General features: G+C 33.7%; 1 protein-coding gene across 1 annotated transcript in view; it reads right to left on the bottom strand.

The window, feature by feature from the left end:
• Tex9 (testis expressed 9) overlaps positions 1–22,353 on the bottom strand; it is a 42,543-nt gene extending 20,190 nt beyond the window's left edge. The window contains exons 1-9 of the mRNA XM_027926049.2: positions 22,327–22,353; positions 22,133–22,224; positions 16,490–16,553; positions 14,865–14,944; positions 9,128–9,176; positions 8,237–8,319; positions 6,715–6,887; positions 4,069–4,151; positions 3,480–3,653 (exon numbers count right to left, since the gene is read on the bottom strand). Of these exons, the coding sequence (XP_027781850.1) occupies positions 3,480–3,653; positions 4,069–4,151; positions 6,715–6,887; positions 8,237–8,319; positions 9,128–9,176; positions 14,865–14,944; positions 16,490–16,553; positions 22,133–22,224; positions 22,327–22,353 (825 nt within the window). The remainder of the gene's footprint in view (positions 1–3,479; positions 3,654–4,068; positions 4,152–6,714; positions 6,888–8,236; positions 8,320–9,127; positions 9,177–14,864; positions 14,945–16,489; positions 16,554–22,132; positions 22,225–22,326) is intronic.
• Between the last annotated feature and the right edge of the window lie 2,254 nt (positions 22,354–24,607).

Genomic DNA, 24,607 nt, shown 5'->3' with positions numbered 1-24,607 from the left:
AATTTTTTAAAAAGATCAATAACAGAAAAAGTCTAATGCTTTTTGTTTTTATAATTTAGAAAATAATCCATCTGTCACTATCAGCTGCTAAAATAACTTAATACACAATTTAAAAAATAGTTGATCTCATTTGTGGGGAGAATGTAGACTTTGGAATCAGACAAAACAGTTTGAATTCTGTTTGCTTAACCACTCGGACTCAGTTCCCCTACTATGTAACATTAAAAAATTGTTCTTCTTTTTCCTCAAAGGAAAGGGTATAAGCAATGCTGCCTTTAAGAATATTTATTTGATAGAGTCCAGGATATAACGGATGACAAAGAGAGAATGGACATAAAATGACCTATTAAGAGGGTTCAAAAATAATGTAGTAATTGCTTGAACCAAGTGGTGACAAGAAACTGAAAAAGATGCATGAAGACATTTAGAAGAAATAATGCATAGGATAGGATATGAGAGCAAAGAACAAATATGTAACCAAAGTTTCAATATTATTTGAGACTAAAATAGTGATAGGGCTAGTACTTGGGTGTGTAGTGACAAATGATAAATGGCAAATTAAAACACAGTATAGCTGGGCACAGTGTCACATGCCTGTAATCCCAGTAACAGGAGGCTAAGGCAGGAGGATCATAAGTTTGAGACCAGCCTGGGCAACTTAGTGACCCTTTCTAAAAAGGGTTGGAGATGTAGCTCATTGTAAAGTGCCTCTGGGTTCCATTCCCAGTACTGAAAAATAAATAAAAAGATAGATTAAAAAATGACTCAGGGTATGTCTTGGTGGTAGAGTACTTGCCTAGCACACATAAGGCCCTGGGTTCAATGTCCTATACTATCAAAAAAAAAAAAAAAAAACAAGTTGGTCTCTCAGTCACAGTTTTTTTTTTAGACTAATCATCTATATTTCTTAAACTGACAGAAGTAAAATATGAACTTTACATTTTCTAATAACTACTTTGAGGAGAGGAGGTTAAAAAGAAAAAGGCAAAATTAATTTTATAATGTATTTCACTTAACCACGTATATCTAAAATATTATTTCAACATGTAACCAATATAAAAACATAAGATTGAATACATTCTACTATCATGTGTAACTAATAAGAATAAAAAAAAAGATTGAGATATTTTTAAATTATTCATTCTTCTTTTATAATAAGTCTTTAAAATCTGATGCTTATTTTATACTATAGCACACCACAATTTAGACTAGCTATGAATATTAAATGGCTGTCTTTTTTTAATATTTATTTTTTAGTTGTAGTTGAACATAATACTTAAATATTTTATGTATTTATTTTTATGTGGTGCTGAGGATTGAACCCAGGGCCTTGTACATGCTAGGCGAGCACTCTACCGCTAAGCCACAATCCCAGCCCATAAATGGTTATCTTATTGGACAGTACAGACTTAAACTATTAGATACTATCATCAATTTTCATTACTAAATATGTGGGTAAACTGTGGTACATCCATTCACCATTTACACTACTCAGCAATGAAAGGAATGGGCAACATGGATAAATTTCAAATGCTTTATGGTAAGTGGAAAAAATAAGACTCAAAGGATATAGTTTGTGTGATTCTACTTACATGATATATACTGGAAAAGGCCAAACTATCAGTGATTTTCCAGGGCTGGGATTAGGGGAAGGACTCGACTAAATTCACAAGGAATTTTGGGGGTAATGGAATTGTTCTATGTCATTGATTATGGTAATGATTAAACAACTGTGTGCATTTACCAAAACTCACAAAACTGTATACTAAAAAACAAATTTACTGTATATAAACTATGCCTAAATAAATCTGACACTAAAATTATTACCAAAGATGTCAATTATACCAAAATAAAATGCCTAAAAATAGGCTCTCATACAAATATACTAAAGAGAATCATAATAATGTAGTAATGAAGGAGGCATATTTTCTTACTAAAAACTCAGTACATGCTATATTATTATTTTTATTGTCATTAAGTTTTACAAAGTAATCCTATATAGTATTGTTGAATTTTTATTATCACAATGGTAAATTAATAGAAAAAAATTAAATAGGAGTTCATTTAAAATATATTCTTTCCTTAGATATGACACTACAAGTCTAAACAACCAAAATATTAGATAAAATTTCATGCTTTAAAGGATACCTTAAGGAACGTAAAAGACAACCCACAGGGGCTGGGGCTTTAGCTCAGTGGTAAAGCGCTTGCCTCACATGTGTGAGGAACTGGGTTTGATCCTCAGCACCACATGAAAATAAATAAAGATACTGTGTGTTCATCTACAACTAAATAAATATTTTAAAAAATACATAGAGAGTAGTAGCAACATTATTTTAAAAAAAGACAACCCACATACTTAGAGAAATATGTGCCTATTATATATCTGATAAGGGACTTACTGCTCTGTATAGACTTACAGCTATATATATCCTATTAAAGAATTGTTATTACCAATAATAAAAAATCCAGTTTTAAAAATGGGCAAACAATGTGAACAGCCATTTCTCCCAAAGAAGAGATACAAATAGAAAATAAGCACATAAAAAGTAGCGAAATGCAAAAACATAATAAGGTAACTACTTCACACCAGAAGAATAGTTACAATAAAAAATATACTGTAACAGGTTTTAGTGAGACTGTGAAGAAACTGGACCCCTCCTTCCACCTGTTGGTGGGATATAAAATAGTGTAGCCAGTTTAGGAAACTAAATAGTTCCTCAAAACATTAAACATAATGTCACTAGATAACTCAGCAATTTCACTACTAGGTATTTAGCCAAAAGAAGTGAAAACATATCATCACATAAACCTTGTACATGAATGTTCATAGCAGCATTATTCAAAATAATCCGAATGTCTAAATGATGAGCGAGTTACAGCTATATGATGGAATATTACTGGCCAACAAAAAGGAATGAAATACTGATTGATGTTACAACATGGATCAACCTTAAAAACAAGTCAGTATTAAAAAGCACATATTATATAAGTCCAAGTATATGAAATTTCTAGAATAGACAACTCTATTGAGACAGAAAATAGATTAGTGGTTGCCTAGGGCTCAAAGCATTTGGGGAAAGAGAGGTCAGGTATGGTAACCAAAGGGTACAAAAATATATATATATTTTTAGGTTATAAAAATGGCCTAAATTGACTGTGGTTGTAGTTGTGTAATTCTATGAATATACTAAGCTACTGAATTATGTTCTTTACAGGGCTGGAGTTGTAGCTCAGTAGTTGAGCACTTGCCTTGCAAGTGTGAGGCACTGAGTTCAATCCTAGCATCACATAAAAACAAAGGCATTGAGTCAATCTACAACTAAAAAAAAAATTAAATGGATGAAATATATAGTATTTAGGTTGTTTTTGGTAAATACTAATAACTGACTAACCAAAAGTGGTGTTTATACAAATGTTACTTTAATAGTTTTAATGTATCTTTGGCATTAAGTTAGGAAAAATAGCAAAATCATTACCCTTTCTATTAAAGTCAACTGTTGTTCTAATCCATCACATTTTTTATTTGCTTCTTCAAAAAGATTTTTATATTTTTCTATTTGGGAATGTTGCATATTAATTGTTCGTTGCTGTCTCACACAATCTTCTTCAAGGTTTTTTACTTGAGACTTTAAATCCTGCAATTCATCTTCCTAGTTACAAAATTAGAGATAGTGTGACAAAATGCACATGAGTTCATATCCAAACAAAGCAGAAAACAAAAGAGGAACTTCAGAATATGATCTTTGATGAGATATTTATACCCATTTAATGAAGAAAAAAGTATATTCCATTTTCATCTTATAAAATGCAAGTCAGATAGCTTATTTGTGTTTAACAGCTTACCTTGTAAGTCTGAAAAAGAATTCTAATTTGTACACTTTTAAAACTTCTTTTGCTTTGTGATAATTCAACATCTTGGAATAAAGTTCTGTATTTATATATAATTTTTAATTCAAAATGTAACTGAATAATAGCTAAAAATAAAGCCATTAAAATATAATTGAAACTGCCCCCAAATGTCTTCGAATGTTAGAGCATTTCTTTTCAGAAGTTTTAAAATCTTACCTTTTTATTGCATTCACAAACAACATTATCCAATTCCTCCTGCATAACATGGAGTTTGGCTTTTAGAAATCTGATCTGTGCCTCTGTGGATTTAAATGATTGCACTTACTGTCTTTTGCTGAATTAATATAACAGCAGTTTTAAGACATACTGCTACTTTAAGAGGGAAAAAATGCTCAAAATAGCTCAAAACAGGTAGATCCCTGTTAAGGGACACTAAAGTCATTAAATACTCCAAAGGCAAAGATGAATGAGAAATCCTCTCAACAGAAAGGAACGACAGGGAACTATTCACATCTCATTAGAACTGAGTTTAGGAGGAGGAAGAAAAATCTCTCCAGAGGATCTAAACTGCTCCTAGACTCCCATAAGTTTGCAGACTGAATTTATACTCAATAAGGTGGTCCACAATAAACAGAATTTACAGAGGTCTCAGGACAGTAATGTCCCAAAGTGACTGACAGAAACAAACACAAATCCTCTCTAGCAAAAGTCAGCTTTAAATCTTTTAAAGTAGCCTGTGCTCCCAAACTACTTTTTAATCTTTTACTTCAATACATAACCCAGCCATTCTAAGCAATCATCTAGAGTAAGGGAAAATTCTTCCACTTAGGTCAAAGATACTAAAAAAGGAAGATACTGAGAGTGGCAGGATAATTCAGCAATAAGAAAAAAGTGGCATTTAAGATAAAGGTCATTTGTCCTAGTTCTCTGAGTATGGGAGCAGGAACATTGTGGGCATGGGCGACTGTCTGCCCATGGTCTGGCCATCACTTCCTTGAAAGCATCTTAAGAGAGACTGATGTCATGTATAACTAAAAAGAAATAAAAAAATTAAATTTGTGGTTAAAAAAAAAAGAGAGAGACTGAAGGGCAACTGACTTATGATTTCACTTACCTTCCCTACCACAATTACCCCTGAAAAGTTTGATTAGACCAATAAATTTAATAAATTTAATAATTAGACCAATAAATTTAATAAAATAAATAAATAAATTTAATAAATATCTCCACTATGACTGACCAGTTTGCAGTTCAATATAATTAGACATACAAACTTGTAATTTTCCAAAGAATCAAGATAATATTATGATTATATAACAAAACTGCTAAATTTCAAATGACAGGAGGGCTAAGTGTGTGCCTGAAGTCACGACTAATTGTACTTATTATAGTTCAGCATTAACTGTTCATACATACTCATTTGTCTTATTTATTGTTTCAATAACATAGTTGGCTCCCCTTATGTTATTTAACAACTTTAGAGCCACTCCAACAGCTGGAGACTAAACAATATGCTACTGAATGAACAATGGGTTGCAGAAGACATAAAGGAGGAGATTAAAAAATTCTTAGAGGTAAATGAGAACATAGACATAACATATGGAAATCTCTGGGACACTATGAAAGCAGTACTAAGAGGAAAGTTCATTGCACGGAGTTCATTCCTTAAAAAAGAAAAAGTCAACAAATAAATGACCTCACATTACATCTCAAAGCCTTAGAAAAAGAAGAACACATCAACAGCAAAAGCAGTAAAAGGCAAGAAATAATTAAAATTAGAGATGAAATTAAAACAAAAGAAACAATTGAAAAAATTGACAAAACAAAAAGTTGGTTATTTGAAAAAATAAATAAAATTGACAGACCCTTAGCTACGCTAACGAAGAGAGAAAACTCAAATTACCAGCATACGTGATGAAAAAGGTGATATCACAACAGACACTACAGAAAAACAGAGGATAATTAGAAACTATTTTGAAAACTTATACTCCAATAAAATAGAAGACATTGAAGGCATCGACAAATTTCTTAAGTCATAGGATGTGCCCAAATTGAACCAAGAAGATATACATAATTTAAACAGACCATTACTGGTATTATAATGCTTTTAGATGATCTAAACATAGTATTATTCTTACAGTGGTATTCAAAGGATGAATTAATAAAGAAAATTATATTAGAAAACTGATTATTGTACCTGATGATACATTGCTAATTCATTTATCCTCTGCATATACTGATTTAACAAGCAATAAATAAACTATAACAATAAATGAAAAGCAGAGAAACTTTCTTAATGTTTTAGTCATGAGCTATGCAACACTTTCAGTTGAAAAGTGCTCAATAAACCCAAAACAATACTATAGTCATTTTTACTTTTCATAATAGAAAATATTGAACATATACAGAAGTAGAAAGATAAATTCATGAAATTATTACAAATGTCAACCCATTTTCAACATTTATGGACTCACAGTCAATGTTATTTCATCTATAATTCCACTCATTCCTCCCATCACCACATCCCATTAGATTGTCCTGAAACAAATCCAAGGCATCACAATAAATAGTTTAAATGCACGAAATGTTCCCCCAAATCATGTTTTGTTTTTTTCATACCAGGGATTGAACCCAGGATGCTTCAACACTGGGCCACATGTGTGCCCCAACCCTTGTTTATTTTTTTATTTTGAAACAGGGTCCTAATTGTTTAGGGCCTTACTAAGTTGCTAAGGCTGGCCTTAAAACTTGCAATCCCCCTAAACTACTAGAATTACAGACATAGGCCACTGCGCCTGGCCCAAATCATTTTTTTCTAAGTAATTGTGATATGAAGAAAAAAAATGACAAAAGAAAATCTACCTGTTCCAATGTCTTTACTCACACCGGAGAAAATGTCATCATCTTCAGGTAAGCCCTCTTCCTCCAGTTGCCCTTCAATTTTGCTAATGGTTTTCGAAAGAGAAAAGTCTGAGAAATCCTCTGGAATGGCAACATCATCAGCAATTTGTATATCCGAGTATTTCAATTTAACACTAAAATATAAAAAATATATATGTATGCATGTAGATAAAATGTGCATGTGTGTGTGGGATGTGTGGAGGTTTGTGTGTATAAAGATAGAAATGCAGAAATGAGATATGGTCTTGCCTAAATAACAGATCAAAATTATTACAAATGTCAAATTCATGATGCAATCTATGATTGAGACTTTCAAGGACTATATAAGACTTTTGATCTTTATAAAGCACACAAGCTAAGAGATGGCTTTACGAAGATAGTTGGTCTAGACGTTGCCTCCAAACAAATGAACATAAAAACTAAGTACTGAACTTGGCCACCTATATCAAATTCAGCCTGTGGCTTTTAATTTTACATGCTGCTGGAGAAGTAGTATAAAAATTGGCATTGCCTGGCTATAATTCTACCAGCAAAGAACAATACCTCTTGAGAAAAAATTATAGAGTGAACAGTATTGGCTTGATCATCTCAACTTTTTTTCTCCCACCTACAGAATCACATTGTAACCAGAATCAAAGTTTATCAAAAAGCTGGATTTTTTGTTTATTTCATGAAGTTGAAGAATAACTATGAAATAAATGGCCTTTACAAAGGCACTGAGTCAGGGGCAAGGCCGAACACACAAACACATCATCAAGTCCATGGTTCCAAAAGGCATCGGAATCCTGCCTAGAAAAACAATCCTTTCTTTTAAAAAAAAACAAAAAAACAGTATATGTAAAATCTAAAAACAAGTTAACCTTTTCCAGTGATATAACATATGCTGAATATGTTCTTTTCTTCAGTATTTTTATATCTCTCATCCCTTTCACTTTAATTTTTCTTTCTTTTTAATAAAACTGAAAAAGTTATTTAAGCAATTAAAAGACAAGAATCAAAGAGTTTGCCCGAATTCTAATATGATTGTCAGTTTGGGTAACAGATATATAAATATCATAACTTGCTAAAAATTAGATTGGTTGTTACAATCCAACCTCTTCCTTTTCTACAAAGTTTCCTATCCTAGACAGCCTTTGGGGTACCTTTTTATGCTCCTAAGGATCATCTTGCATTCATTTCACCAAAACCAACAGAAGGTAAATTATAACGTACTACAGTCTTAGAGAATGCCAAGTCATTCTTATCTAAACATACATAATAATGTATGGCATTCTGTTAAACACTCAAAAAATGTTTCTCTTCAGATCATATAAATATTTTCCCTTTTACAAAGTATTCATTAATTGCCACAAAACATTTGTGTAGAAAATGTTTTCAAATTACCAAATATGAATAAGATACATGTAGTTGTAACTTTATATATTTTGGGTATATAGTCTATAAAACTAATAAAGAATGTAATACTTTTAAATTTGCACTATACCTTGAATTTGTTTTAATTCCTTTATTTGCAGAGTGCAGTTTGTTTTGAACTTTGTTTACAGAACCAATATTTTTGGTCTTTGGCTAAATGAAAAGAATTGAAATTATTGATTAGTCTAATCATTTGCCAGGGGAAGCAATTTTTTAACACATTGAATTGCTATTTTGCTACAAAAACATGCTAGCTATTTTCATGAAATTAATTCAATTGTATTTTCAAGAATCCCACAATTATGTACCTGGAAAAGACCTCTATATTATCTGGACCAAAGATTCAGCAATAAAATGAGTCCCAAAGATTCAAGGATATTTAGCATAGTTAGTGGAATATTATATCTGGATGCTTTATCTCAAGAAATTTAGTTTTCACTAATGAATTATTCTTTACATAGGCCTTCCCTGGCCTTCAAGTAAGTATGCAGTTCCCTTGGCCCAGATATTCATGGTAGGGAACTTGTAGATCCCAAGATACCCAGTACCTGGAAGAGTGATCTCTACACTGCAGATATTTAAATGAATGAATAAACCATTAAAATCACCTTCTTTGTATACGAGTATCTTTCTCTTTCAGGTTTTCTATTAGATTACGCTTCAGAGAGAAAACTGAAAAGCCTCAGGTTACAAACTCATTCCACTTGGAATTTCCACTGTCCTCCAAATTGTTCAATGAAATTAGAGGCAAAATGATTCATTTCATAAGCAACACTTCATGAATGCATCCCTTCTGAGTATCAAGGTTCATACTCTACCTCCTCCAAGTTATACCCCTTTTCTGTATGTTTAAGTATGTTAAGTATATTCTATTTCTATCAAGTTTTAGCCCTTCTCTGTATGTTTAAAAACCTAAATTCTACAGAATGTAACTGCATTCACAGAAAGTTTGATTTCATACCTTACTTTCTGAATGTAGATGAACTATTTCTTCAGACGATAATAGACCTCTACACAAAAGCAAATATTACACATTAATAATAGATGATACTAATCTGAGACAATGAAATTCAACATAAATTATATTTGAAAGGAAAATACACAACTATTGCTATAATTCTAGTTATCTACATGTTAATTTATTTTTAACAAATTATATAGAATTATATTTCTATATTTGATTTTATTTATTATATCTTTAGAACTATGTTCTGCTTTAATTCTAGTTATCCACATATTAATTTATTTTGAATATCATTAGAAAAAAAGTGCTTTTTTGCTCCATCATATAGGTGCTGGCACCAACTTCCTTAACAAGAGCCCCAAAGTGAAAGAAATAAAACCAAGAATCAATAGGTGAGATGCCATTAAACTAAAAATGTTTTGTACAGCCAAGGAAATGATTAAGAGCATGAAGAGAGAACCTACAGAATGGGAGTAAATCTTGACTAGCTACCCCTCCAATTAATAGGGGATTAATATCCAGAATTTACAAACAATTCAAAAAACTTAAACCTAAATAAATAAATAAATAACCCAATCAATAAATGGGCAAGAGAACCAAACAGAAATTTCTCAATAGAAGCAGCACAAAAGGCCAATAAATAAGTGGGAAAAAAAATGTTTAACATCTCTAGCCATCAGGGAAATGCAAATCAAAACTATACTAAGATTTCTTCTCACTCCAATCAGAAAGTCAAAGAGCAAGAATGTGAACAACAATGAATGCTGATGAGGTTGTGGGGGGAAAGGAACACTTGCACATTTTTGGTGGGACTGCAGACTAGTACAACCACTCTGAAAAGCAGTAGAGAGATTCCTCAAACAACAATAGGGATGGGACCAACATAAGACCCTACTATCCCACTCCTGGGTATTTTACCAAAAGATCTAAAATCGGCATACTACAGCAACACAGCCACATCAGTATTTATAGTAGCACAGTTCACAATGGCTAAATTATGGAATCAACCCAGATGTCCATCAATAGATGAATAGATTAAGAAACTGTGGTGTATATATGTGATTAAGTTCTACCCAGCCATTAAAAAGAATGAAATTATTTGCTGGTTAAGGGATGGAAATGGAGAATATCATGCTAGATGAAATTAGTCAAACTCGGAAATTCAAAGTTGAATATTCTTATATGCAGAAGCTAGAGTAAAATAAATGAAACGGGGAGGGAAGGATAAGATTACATAAAGAACCAATCAAATACAAATTACTAGAAGAGTGAAAGAAGTCTAATAGAGGAAGGAGAAAGGGAGAGGGGAGGGAGATCAGCAAGGAAAAGTGGAGGATGGTGAATCAAAACTGATTTGCATGCATGTGTGAGTTTGTCGGGATGAACCCAACTACTACATATAACCACAAAGCTCTACTTTATTTAAAAAAGGAAGAAGGAGAAGGAGAATGAGAAGAAGAAGGTGCTTTGGTTACATAATTCACCTTTGAGAAGATACATTATAATACCAATATTTGTATAGATAAAGGTAGCCCAAATTTTAAAGGATAGAAATCATAAGGAGTCATTACTGGCTACACAGAGGGATTATTCATTTTACAAAATGATACATACGCACAGAGCTCCCCCTGACCCCCAAACCCAGTACTGGGTACTGAACCCAGAGGCACTCTGCCACTGAGCTATATCCCCAGTCCTTTTGGGAGACAAGGTCTTGCTAAATTGCAGTGGCTGGACTTGAACTTGTGATCCTCCTGCCTCAGCCTCTCAAGTCACTGGGATTACAGGAGTGTGCCCTCACAGTGGGCACCACAGGGTTTTTTGGTTTGGTTTGGTGGGCATATTCAATGTTATTCTTCTAATGCATTTAAATATTGATCAGTGTCTTTTTACTCATTACACTGTGAGAGAGCAGGAATCACATCTCCCTTTTTTTAGAGGGGGTACCAGGGATTGAACTCCTAGGCACTTAAGCACTGAGCCACATCCCCAGCCCTATTTTATATTTTATTAGATTCAGGATCTCACTGAGTTGCTTAGAACCTTGCTTTTGCTGAGGCCGGCTTTGAACTCATGATCCTCCTGCCTCAGCCTCTCACGCCGCTGGGATTACAGGTGTGTGCCACAATGCCCGGGGGAGATCTCCCTTTTCCACTACTCAATGACTAGTACTTGGCACAGTAACTCACTTATAAGTTCTTATATTGGCACTAAAATATATTTTGAATGAGTTAATACATTCAAAATGTAATTCATTTTTATGCACATTTTATTTTGGGTTTTAAACTATGTTTATGGTTTAAAACAAAGTGTTTATGGTGGCCCACAAACTACAATCTACAGGCTGAATTAATCCATAACCATTCATTACATGTTGTCTATGCCATCTTCCTTGTACAATAGCAAAATTGAATAGTTCAACAGAGACTGTATGACTCACAAATCCAGAAATATTTACTATTTAGCCTATTACAGAGAAAGTTCACCTACCCTTCAATTGTCTAGAGCATCCACACTAATACCTCTGAAAATATACAACAACAGTATTATCATTGCTATGAAATAAATTCCATCATATTACCTTAGAACTCCTTGCCATAAAAAGAGACATAAAATTACTTTCCATCAGAGGCCACTACTGAGCTGGTCATGCATAGATTTTTTTTCAATATTAAACACAAATTATATTTAGATAATATTGAATATGACCTTTTAACTACTTACTAAAAATACCTTAGGGGAAAAAAGTTTACAAAATGTCTTAAAATTACAGAGAATAAAGATTTCCAAATATGACATGAAAATACTTTCAATTACACAAATTTTGACTGTCCTCTTTAATCACTCTAATTTGGAATTGCTTACAATTTCTTCAGTACCTTTTCTGCACCTTCATTACACCCTAACCCCTCCCGGCTGCCCCAAACACATACACATACCTATTGGCCAAATGATATTTAATAGTTTTATGTTTCCCTCAGGATTCAGTGATATTACTTTGTTTGTATATTTCCATGGAAAATGAACTACAATAGTATTCTGCTTACTTTTGTACATTTTTCCATAAAAGGTTTCTTCATAATGTGATTGAAATTATTTGTGTTGTAAATTTTACTTCCAGCAAACTGGTGGATATGTATATTTACTTTAGGAAAAATTAAATCCTGATTTCCTACCTTATTTTCTGCAAGAGTAATCCTAGGTATTGAAGAACTGTTATACATTGTTTGATTATAATTTTTAGGTGGGTTATTATTGTTTTGACATGAAAATGGATGGTCTCTTTATTTATCTCCCATTTTTCAATGATTCCCAACTAATCAAGTGCCATTTTTTACATGGTAAAAATCATCTGTTCAAACAGTAGTATTAAGGAAAAAAATCCATCTGGTAAACAGGCATTTTTATCACTTTGCACTTAAGGAAAACTTGGTAAAAGAAAAATCAACAGATTCATTTTCATGCTTGTGCAGTCTTTCACTTCCTTCAACACAAACTAGAAAGTCATCTGTTGTTACCATCATTTCAATCTTTTAGTGGATAAAGGCCAAATTTGTAACCCAAATTTTGGAATTTTAAAAACCTTTAAATATGTTTTTTCATAAGGTATCACAGATCATTACATATAAGAATAAATGATTTCAAGTTACATTTACATACATATGCTTGTATCAAGTAATATAAAATATATTCATTGATTTACCAAAAAAAAAATTACAAAAGCAACACATAAGATATTAAATTCTTGGGAACAGGGTCAGTTCTGTTTTTTCACTACTGTACTACTGGTATCCAGATATGACACTAACAGTGTTCAAACATTTTTTTTCAGATGGAGATACAATTTACACATGACTACATATATCCATCTTGGGTATACAGTTCAATAGACTTTAACCAACCTATATAGTTACATAACCATCACAGCCACAAAGATGGAGAATATTTCCATCATCCCCAAAAGGTCCCATGTGCCCCTTGGTAGTTAGTCTCATTAAGCCCCAGCCAACCACTAATCTGTTTTATATCCCTATAGTTTTGCCTTTTCCAGAATACCAAATATAGTCATGATCCCTGTTATAGTTTAGATGTGACATGTCCCCTAAAAGCTCATATGTAAGACAATGAAAGAACATTTAAGGTGAAATGATTGTTAAGACAAATTTTAACCTAATCAGTGCATTAATCCCCTGATAGGGATTAACTGAGTGGTAACTATAGGTAGATAGGGCATGGCTGGAGGAGGTAGGTATTGCAGGCATGCCTTTGGGGTATATATTTGAGATCTGGGGAGTGGAATATCTCTGCTTTCTGATCATCATATGAGCCACTTTCCACCATAATGTTCTGCCTCATCTCCAATATGGAGGAATGGGACTAGGGACTAAGCTGTCTAGGGACTAAGCCCCCAAATAAACTTTTCCTCCTCTAAAATTGTTCTTACCAGATCTTTTAGTCAGAGCAGTGGAAAAAGATGACTAAAGCAAACCCCTTCAGGATGTTTTGGTCAATAATGGACCAAAAACACAATGGCATTCCCACAGGATTATAATGAAGTTGAAAAATTCCTATTGCTTATTGAAGTCATACTCTGAGATTTACAGTAATGAAATTACCTCTGTATTCCTGCCATTAAATAATGTATGACTATAAATGGAAACAGATTCTATATGTTTTTGAGTCTGGTATCTTTCACTTAACAACCATATCATTGTATCAGTAGTTCATTTCTGTTTATAGTTAAGTAGCATTCTAGCATATGGATGTACCAAATTTGTTTATCCATTCACCACGTGATGGATATTTGTTTCATTTGGGGCAATTATGAATAAAGCTGCTCTTAAGATTCGCATGCAGGTTTTTTCTTGGATTTATGTATTCTGCTCTCTAGAGTAAATATTTAGAAGACAAGTGCTGGGTATTGTACCTAGGGCCTTCTACCACTGAGCTGTATCCCCAGCCCTTTAAAAAAAAAAAAAATTACATTTTCAGACAAGGGCTCCTTAAGTTGGCCAGGCTGCCCTCAAACTTGCAATCCTCCTGCCTCAACCTCCAAACAGCTGAGATCATAGAAGTAGATCACAATGCTCTGCTTATCTTATAATTTTCCTGTTAAATTTAGTCATAAATATTTTATGGTTCTCTTAATTTCTTGGCACATAAAAAGTTCATATGAAATTCAAGAGAAAAATTTTGATATACATTATCTTTACTAATTTATTTTTTTTACCTCATCTTCATGTGCAATTTTAAAAGAGAAAGGTAGTATACAGTATGTGAGAACAGGTTTAGAAATATCAACTGTAGTTCAGTTCTCAGGGAAAGGATGTACTTTCTCTGTGTCACTGGACAAGCTGTTGAACCTCTCTAAAATGAAGATTTTTAAATGAGGACAATAGTATCTATTTGCAAATAATACTTCAAGAGTTACGTGACAGGGCTGGGGCTATAGCTCAGTTGACAAGGTGCTTGCTTTGCATGCACAAGGCCCTGGGGTTCAATCCTCAGCACCACCAAAAAAAAAAAAAAAAGAAGAAGAAGAGTTACATGACAAAGTAGGTAAAGTGCTTGCCTTTTATCTGACTAGCTAAGCCCATAATTATTATTTTACGTATTATTCTTCAAATTATAATCTTTCAATATTTGCATGCAAAAAGATTTTATATAAAAAAAGATTCACATAGATCCTTAAATTTAAAAATCAATCAATGGCTTGAGAATCTGAGTCACTTACCTTGTATTAAAATCATCTTTCTCTTCATATGATTTATTTTGTGTTGAAAAAGACCTGGCTCGTACCTCTTGCTGATCTCTCTAGTTAAATGAGTAAAGATATGTCACAGGTTATAATAAAAATTCCAACAAACTAGATATATTCAAATGCCTCTCTGAACATTAATCATTTCAGAGCTGTCCATGTTTTTTTAGGATACCAAAGTATGGAATTTAACATGCTATGGTATGAAAATAGAGTCTGTTATATTATGGCTTCACTTTTCATTTATTCTTCAGTAAAACAGTCAATCTAAACAGAAAACTACAAATGGCAAGGCCCCTATATGTGCAATTCTTATTTCCCCTCAACTACATTAGAGTCTTCCATCTTAAGTAGCATGCAATGTAAATTAGAGATACAAGAAATGAAAAAAAATTCATTTAACAGGTAGAAAATTTGCCGCAAATCAGGTAATACTTTCATATTGAGATGACCATGAAGATGCTAAAAATGAAGTATCAGGAATAAAAGCCTTTGGCAAATATATATCAAGAAATAAAAGGTGAGTAAGCAATTTAGTATGGCAAAAGTTATATTTGGTAAGTTTCTGTGGGGAGGGGGTGTGTGAAAATGTCCCTTTCCATTTCCCAAAATTTCTTCAGTATTTCTTCCCTGCTCCTTTTTGGGGAAAAAGAGTTCTTTTTAGAGAACTCTGAAAAGAAAGCAATCCTTCTGTACAAGTATGCCCCTGTTCTTCATATGCTGGCAAAACTAAAAAAGGAAAATATTTTTAGTAAAATATTTAATTACAAATGCAACTGGCAAATCTGTAACCACTATCTATTACTTCAAATGTTATAATACATTTCTTATTCCTAAACTAATAAATAATGGATTTGTATAGGGCATTAAAATATTGCTAGATTTCTTTCCCTTCCTCCATCAACTCCATTTTTGAAGCCAGGAGAAGGGGATTAAAGGAAGAATTATACTTAAATTTGGGTAAGAAGTGGTAAGTCTGAAAGCAGCTACTTTGCTCCTCTAAAGAGGGCTACTCCATCCTATCAATTAAAAATAGGAATGCTGATGCTTAAGGAGGAATGTTCAAAGTAGGAATATCCAATCTGGTACCAGAATGATGAATAATATGCTTAGATATAACCTCACAGCATTTTTCCTATATATAAATGCAATTCAAATCTAGACCCAAGAATCTCAGTGGGGCTAGATTCAATGGAAGAATTTAAGAAACAAATTCTCAACTGAATATTTGTAATAATGGTTACAACTTTACTCTAGAGATCACTTATTTCTATCCTTACTGAATTATTAGTGTTAATTCTACATAGCTACTCTCAAATACTAATTTTTTGGTAATAGAAAAGATTGTTAAATATTAGTGTTCTTGTTAAGGACTGGAGCATCTAAATGGAAAACAATCTTATGACTTTTAGAAAATGTATGATTACCCAAATACATGTACACATACCTATTCTTGTGCAAATATATTCACATTCAGTTTGTGATCATTCATTGAGTTGAATATAATCCTTTGGCTACTTTTTTGAGCATATGCTATACATCATATTAAAAAGTTAAATGAGCACTTACCTGAAATTATTAATAAATATATATCTACTTACTATTACTTCCTCAGCTTGTCGAACCAGGTCAGCTGTTTTTGCCTCCAATTCTGCATTTAAACGCCTAAAAAGAGAAAATAAGTCAATAACTGGGTTATATTGAAATTCTAATGAAATTTTAAAAATTTAACTTCAGCAATTACACTTTAGAAAATGACCTAATCAACAAATGTTAGAACATATACATGACATTTATACCCTAAAATGATCACAGCAATTGGAACTTATCCCCAACCCTCCTTGATTCTCCCTCCTTTGTGGTGGAAACTTAAACACACTAAGTACTGGCCTTTCTGTAGCCCTTACTCCAGGTGAAATAATATATCTAATAAATTCAGGAAGAATAAAGTGGGAAAACTAACAGAGTTTAACTAGTCATCCTCTTGGGCATGGCCTATCTTTAAAGAATACAAATTACAAACTTGCTGCTTTAGAGATCCGCCCTGCTCCATCTGAGGATGGGTGTGGACTGGGTAGAGGAGGCTGGCTCTGGTCTGAAGTGCTGCTATGATTGGGGAGCTAAATCTCAGGGTTAGTGAGCAGACTAAACATGGTTTACAACTCAGCCACATACTGCAATATCAACTTCATCAGAAATAAAAGGAATTAATAAAGGACCTCCCCTTACAACTCCTTTTTCCCATCAGTCTATTAGAAATCTAGCAAAGAACAGAAAGACTATTTACTTGGTCCAATCAATACCACAAGAATGACAATATCATTGAAGAAAATTGTTTTTAAAGGAAAAAAATGTTCATAATCCTACTACCACCATCATCCAGTTTTAATATTCCTTTCCAATTTTCATCTATGGTATACATACTATTTTGTATGTATACCATACCACTGAGCCACAACCCTAGCTCAATAGTGTGGTGTTTTAAGAAAGGTGTTTTAAGCCACAACCCTAGCCCAATACTGTGCTGTTTTCCCACAGCAAGACAGAGGTAATATGTTTATCTCTACATAAGTTTTAGCATTGAAATGGCTCACAATATTCCAATGAATTTCAGTTAGCATGTGCTAAATTCTGCTCAATGAGTTCAAGTCCCTTTTTCACTATTACAGATAAACACAACAATAAACACCTTCAAAATCATATAACTTTTTTCTCCTTTTGAAAAGGTCATAGTTCTAGACCAGTAGGCTCTTTTGAAACTATACGAGGGAGATATGTGGAGGAATTTTTCTTATTTATGTGAATCAGAAGTAACAACCACTTATAACCATAGCTCTCAGGAAATAGGAGGGGGTAGTACCATATTCTTTCTTAAAACAGTTTGATTTTTAAAATGGATACAATACCTTTATTTTATTTGTTTATTTTTATGAGGTGCTAGGATCAAACCCAGTACCTCACATGTAGTAGGCAAGTACTCTACCACTGAGCCACAATCCTACCCCAATAGTGTGGTGTTTTAAGAAATACTTTTATATCTTGAGATTACATGGTCAAAAGAAAAATATCTAAGACTTCAAGTTGCATTTAAGGTGCCATTATCTGATTTTTCCAATTTTCCTAATAAGAATCAGAAGGACTTAAATAGAAGCTTCAACCAATATAACTGATAGAGATGACTGAGACTACACTTCTATTCCAATCTATGAAAATGCCAGATAACATGTAATGAAGGAACTATTGCAAAGCTCAAACTCAGAAGGGGAATATGCCCACATACTAAGAATAAGGCAGCAATTCAAAGTGAGAGCAGTAAACAGGAATAGAAGCCCAAAGAGCTGAGCATGAGTCATGAAGGGCTACACCTGTAAACACATGCTACAGAAACTCCACCCATAACCTTACGTGAGTAGAGATGAAGGTAGAGGCATGGTGGAAAAAGATTACCATATGAATAAGTGGAACACACGTAAGTGGAGTCATCTTATACAGATGGTTCAGGCACACTCTGCCAATATTTTAATACAGAAGAAAGCTGCCCTGGAACAAAAGAAAACTCTTAGCTAGCAAAAGTAAATTCAAGACCACCCTATAGGGATATTTTCTCATTTAGAATATATGGAACAGAACTCTCTCAGAAAGCAAACCCTGCTAAAATGACTTCAAAAAGAAAAAAAAAATCACATAAACAAGCCACCAAAGAGATGCAAAAATTAAAAGGAAAATCTTGTACCATAAGAACAAGAGATAATGAAACAATCTAAAAAAGGACTTTAATTAGAATTTTAATCTGAGGGGTGGGGAAGAAAGAACAGAAATCATTGAGGAAGACCCAGAAAATATTACAAAAGAATACTGAATTTGGGAAAGAAATAAATAGGAATTAAAAAGATAGAATGGACATTACACAATAACAAAAGGAATCAAAACTTAAACAGGTAATAAAGTATACTAAACAAAAATGGCCACGATTCTAAGATTTTTTTAAAACTATAATTATTTTAATATACCTCTAACAGAAACCAAGAAAGCTAGTACAAAATATGGTGATGATGAAAACTAAACTAAAATGAATAGTAAATAAAATTTCTAACTGTCCTTCCAAGAACACATAGCACATTTACAAAAAGTGAACATGTATGTGGCCACAAGTCTCAAAATAGTTTTAAAAATCAGTATCAAAAGCATTCTTTGACCGTAGTGCCACTTATAATAAACTTCAGTTTAAAAAAAAGTAAACAAACAACCCTACATAAATTAAAACAACACTCCTAAATAATTACTACAAAAATAATAAAATATTTTAAAATAACCACAAAAGAAATTATATAGGTGTGTGTGTATTCATATGTGTATATGCATATATATACACACATATACATATATATATATAATTATATATGTTTGTTTGTGTGTATATATACAAAAAAAAATAGGTTCTAGAATAGTTAAGCTGTAGTGAAACAAAATTTACAAACCCAAATATATTTATTAAAGAACAAAATAAATGAGCTCAACAAGTAAATTCACCACAATAAGAATAATTTATATTTCTATAAGGACAAATATAAAAACAGATGAGCAAGAAAATTATAGCTAGTTCTCTGAAAATACCAATAAAATACATAAATCTCTTGGCAAGATGAATAGAAAAGGAGAAGATAAAAAATAAACACTAAAAAAAACTCCAAAAGTAGATGTATATATGGTCATAGATATAGTCAAGATTTACGAGTATACAATAAACTTGTGCTAATACATTTTAAAGCATATATGAACACTTTTCTAGAAAACTATCAAGTGAAATTTATTTTAGAAGCAACAGTACATCTAAATAGATGCATAATCATTGAGGAAACTGAATTCATAATCAAAAATATTTTTTTTAAATTGGGCTTCTCAAAATTAATAGCCAGAATAAGGAAGCTTTTTCTATTCTATACTACATTGCCCTAAACACAGAGGAGGTAAAAGACAATATATGAGAAATTATAAAAGGGACAAAACTATCTTAATTTGCATATGACCATCTTCATCAAAACTTCACGGGACTCTGTAGAACGAAAAAGTTCAGCAGGGGAAGATCTCTGTCTACATTAGATATAATACAACATGCAAAAATAACTAATATTCTTACATATATAAGCCACTAGACAATGTCATTTTAAAAAAATCACTCAAAGCAACCAAAATTGTAAGGCACCCTGAAATTGTATGCAAGATTTGTATGTAGTAGAATGATAAATTATTAAATGAACCTAAAAACTATGTAAATGGAGATGTATCATTTTCATAAAAGATTCAATACATAACGATGTTAATTCCCTGAAAATACATAAATCCTATGTAATTGGGATTTATAAGGTGGAGGGCTTGTTCTACCAGCTATCATATAATCTTGTTTTGTTCTCTGGTTTTATAATAGAGGCATGAAGTTTGGAGAATCTACCAACTGGAGTGATTAGCATGTTCCTTGGTCTAGCCTTTCCAATAGAGATTGTTTCCTCCAACTATGTGACAGGAGCTTAAATGTAGCAGATTCTGGATTGAGGTCACTGGGAAATGCTGTGTTCTGCTAACTGAATATATATACCAATATGCTTAATACCAAGACAACAGGTGTCAAAATACTGTTATAAACTTGCCTATAAGGATGGCCAAACATTTTACATTTATGCATGGCCCAGAAATGCTCTAGAAGTTTTAGGCAGAATCAGGGAGTTGCTCCCTTCACATGCCTCAGATTTGCATACCTTGAAGTACAGATAACAAACAGAACAAGCAACTGGCCACTTTTACTATTAAACAACTCCTACTAAAACAGAATATTTCCTATAGATTTCTGACTTTAATGAGGACTATATATCCTTAATGACACACCAGAGCCAGCTGTAAAACATTCTCAAATAACTAAAACAAATCAACCTTATCAAAGTAGGTATTTAATACTATCTAGTGAATGGCAATGAAAATAACCGTTTTGATTCCAGCACCAGCTGATAACTGTATATGGACAACATACTCAGCTGTTTAAGTACACTCTTGTTGAACTAAGACAACAAGGCACTTTTTAACAGGAAGAGAAGGATTGATCTTTCTACCTGCTGTACAAGTTGGCTTGTGTCTACTTCATCTAAAAACTATACACTCCAGTTTTGACTTTTTTTATAGTTTTTTGGTTATACATGATTGGTAACTGTTTAAAACTCTGAAGATATGCCAGATTGTTTTTAATTTTTTAATTATTTTAAACTGAAAAGTTGTTAAAATATACTTTTTTTGCAAGGGTATATATGACGGCAAATAAAATGGACATAAATTTCTGCTTCAGTGGAATTTTCAGTCCAGTGAAGTAGAAATTTTATAAAAGTAAACAAGTGAATTCACTGTAACATTATAATTGGGAAGAAAATCAATAATACAATAAATAAAGAACAACAGGGTGGTCTGTATAGCATGGTTAGGAAGGCATTCTGGGCATTATAGGTGGAAGGCATGTAAGACTGCCTGTAAGGAAAAGAAAAAAGTTTGAGGAAATAAAGGCCAGTGAAACTGGAGAGTTTTAGGCCAAGAGAGACACTGACATACAGACAGACAAGAGGTAGCTGGAGAGGTAGAGGAAGGGACATCAAATAAAAGGATAGGAAGAACTAGATATGGCAAAGCTTTTGAAGTGCAAAAGGAAACCGCCGAGGAGCTTACAGCAATGGAACGACATGATGAAAATAAAAGATTACACCCTAGCTGGTGGGTGAAAACTGAGGCATGGTGAGAGGAATGGGGCTGGATCAATGAGTAGCAATGACACTGAAAACAGATAAGGGAAATCCTCCTCTCATTCCACCAAATGTGGGTAAGAACATAATTCTTGTTGCCCTGAGAAATATGCTTTCAATTTAGAAAACGAGCCTAAAAGAAATTTACACAACGTTAACTCTAGGAACTCGAAGTCAAGCGAAACACCCTACGCTAGAAACAACGTGGCAACTCCCGCTATCCTAACCACTTTCAACAACTCCCTCCCGCCGACTAACACGTTCACTGGGGCTCAATCTCCGCCCACTTCAGTACGATACAGGCGGGTAACTAAGGTGGAGGACCAGAGAGGGGGCAGGTGAGCGGGATGATGGGAAGGGAATGCTGGACAGCGGGTACTCCCGAAAGTTCTGTCGACAACAGTAAAAAATACTCGTCAGCAGCCTCGTTTGGATCAAAGAAGAAAACTCCACCGCCGAATTTCTTACTTATATTCTTCCTCCCTGGCGAGGAGATCCTGTCGAGGTGTGGCAGGTTTCTGCCCACGCGGCGGCAGCGGAGTCCCCGGAACGCTACGTCTCTGTAAAAGAGGCAGAGACTTTCAGACCCCAAGTTCACGGAGGATGGACGTCCTCAATGCCCGCAGCCCATTCACCAGCCAGAGGTCTAGAAGTGAACTGACCCGAAGACCAAGATTTCGACCCGCCATCTTTCAAGCGACCGCGACGCCGTTACCGAGGCGACGACACATCTTCCCGCGAGAGTTTCCCAAAGCCCGGAGCCTCCCGCGGGAGCGCCCACCCCTTCCTACTCACCGCTCTACGGTTACCCGGGTGCCACACTCGGGCCATGGGCGGGGCCGGCGCTCTGCACCTAAGTGGTTACCTACCGGAGAGCCGGCTCTGCCCGGTGAATCCAGAAGCTGACTCAGTGCTTTGATCGACAGCAAGCGAAAGTTCTCAATTTGTAGGGTGGAAGGGATTCAGCAGGTCCATTTCTGATACAGCCAGCAACTAAAGCCTGTTGTGTTTTACAGCCAGTCCCACTCCCCCTACCTTTGGTTAAAAGACACTTTTCAGTAGAATTCTGAAGTCCAGATTTCTAGCTTTTACTTACCGCGGTTAAGCGCTCAGGCTCTCAAATCAGTCAGCCCAGGTTTACATCCTGGTTCTGCCGCTTACTAGTTGACTTACTAGTGGTATGGCCTTTGATAAGTCACTCTGTGTCTCAGCTACTTCATTGATAAATGGGAGTAAGAACAGTGCTCACCATAGAGTTATAAAGAGCAAATTAACTCATTTAATGTAAGATTATGTATAGAGCAGTTTTTAATAATTCCAGTTAAAATTGAGAGTCCAGAAGCCCTTCACATTTACCATCGACTGATTTGCAAGGGCGCCAAGACCCTTCATTGCGAATACTAGTCAAAAAACGGAGGACAACTGGATATCCACATGCAAAAAAAAGAATGAAACTGGGCCTGTAACTCATATATGTACAAAAATTAACTCGAAATGGCTAACAGATCTAAACAACAGAGCAAAATACAAAGTTATTCAAAGAAATCATAGGTATAAATAACCTTCATGACCTTAAATTACTTATGGATTCATTGATATTATGTCAAAAGTAAAAACAATAAATGAAAGTAGATTAACTGAACATCATCAAGATTAAGAACTTTTTGTTTCAAAAGATACCATAGAGTAAAAACACAAACCACAGAAAGGAAGGAAATTTTGCAAATATATATCTGATAAGAGACGTGTCTAGAATATATAACAAACTGTTAAAATAATAAAACTAAAAAGATGAAACAAAAGTAAAACAAAAAATAAATGGATAAAAGATTTTGACTAGTTACTTCTCCAAAGAAGACATATAAATAACTAAAAATCACATTAAAAGAGGCTTGCTATTATAAACCTCTAAAAGTACTAAGAAAGAAAAAAGAAAATTCACAAATTACAACTGTTCTGTATTCTTCCATGTGATGGTCACTCAAGAGGACACAGGAGAAATCACAAAAACAAAGTATTATATTCAAAGACCTAGAAGTGAGGCATGTCATGCCACACAGGGGTATATGGGGAAACCTCAGGTGGTGAAGAGGAAGAAAACATGATTGAGGGGAAGACCTAAATTATAGCCTTTATTGGAGTTTTCACAGGAAAGGCACGGCAAGGAAGAATAAATAGATGCAGTTTGAATAATTTTAGAAAGCTTTGCGGTATAGTCATATTTGCCTGGACTTGGCCCTAGGATGGTTAAAGCAAAAGAATTAATCCTCCTAGATACAGGAGCCAGGTGTCTAGATTGCTTAGCTTTTAGGTCAGAGGCATGCTTCTGGCTAAGCCCTTTGTTGTCTTTAAGAATTGACTTCCCCTAGGGTGGGTATCTCTCCCCAGTTAGAGAAGATTTTTAAGATGTCAAAAATTAAAATATACAGAAAATTTAAAAATATTAATATAATGCCAACATTATGAATGGGATAGGGTGAATCATCTCATGAACATTAAAAGGATAATAAAGGAATATTATGATCAACTCTATAACCCAAATTCAGTAAATTAAAAAAATGGATCAATTTCTTGATACAAACTACCAAAACTCATACGGGAGAAATAATCTGAGTAGGCAAGGATATTAAGTTAGTAAACTTTCAGAAAAGCACTAGGCCTAGAGATGTTTACTTTAGTTTTACCAAATACTTAAGGAAGAAATTATAACAATTCTGCCAATCTCTTCCAGAAAACAGAAGCAGAAGCAACTTCTACCTCAGAAGGGAACTTTTAACTCATCTTATGAGTACCAAAAGCTGTTAAGGACATTGGAAGAGGAGAAAATAAAGAACTGACATCTTTCATAAACATAAATGCAAAAAATTTTCAACAAAATATTAGCAATTAGAATCCAACAATGTATTTTTTAATAAAGTATTACAACATGACATAGTGGGACTT

Source organism: Marmota flaviventris, chromosome 2 (assembly GCF_047511675.1).
Source record: "Marmota flaviventris isolate mMarFla1 chromosome 2, mMarFla1.hap1, whole genome shotgun sequence".
NCBI classification, from domain to species: domain Eukaryota; kingdom Metazoa; phylum Chordata; class Mammalia; order Rodentia; family Sciuridae; genus Marmota; species Marmota flaviventris.
Note: the sequence above shows the minus strand (reverse complement) of the source record. Positions and strands in the feature narration are given on the sequence as shown.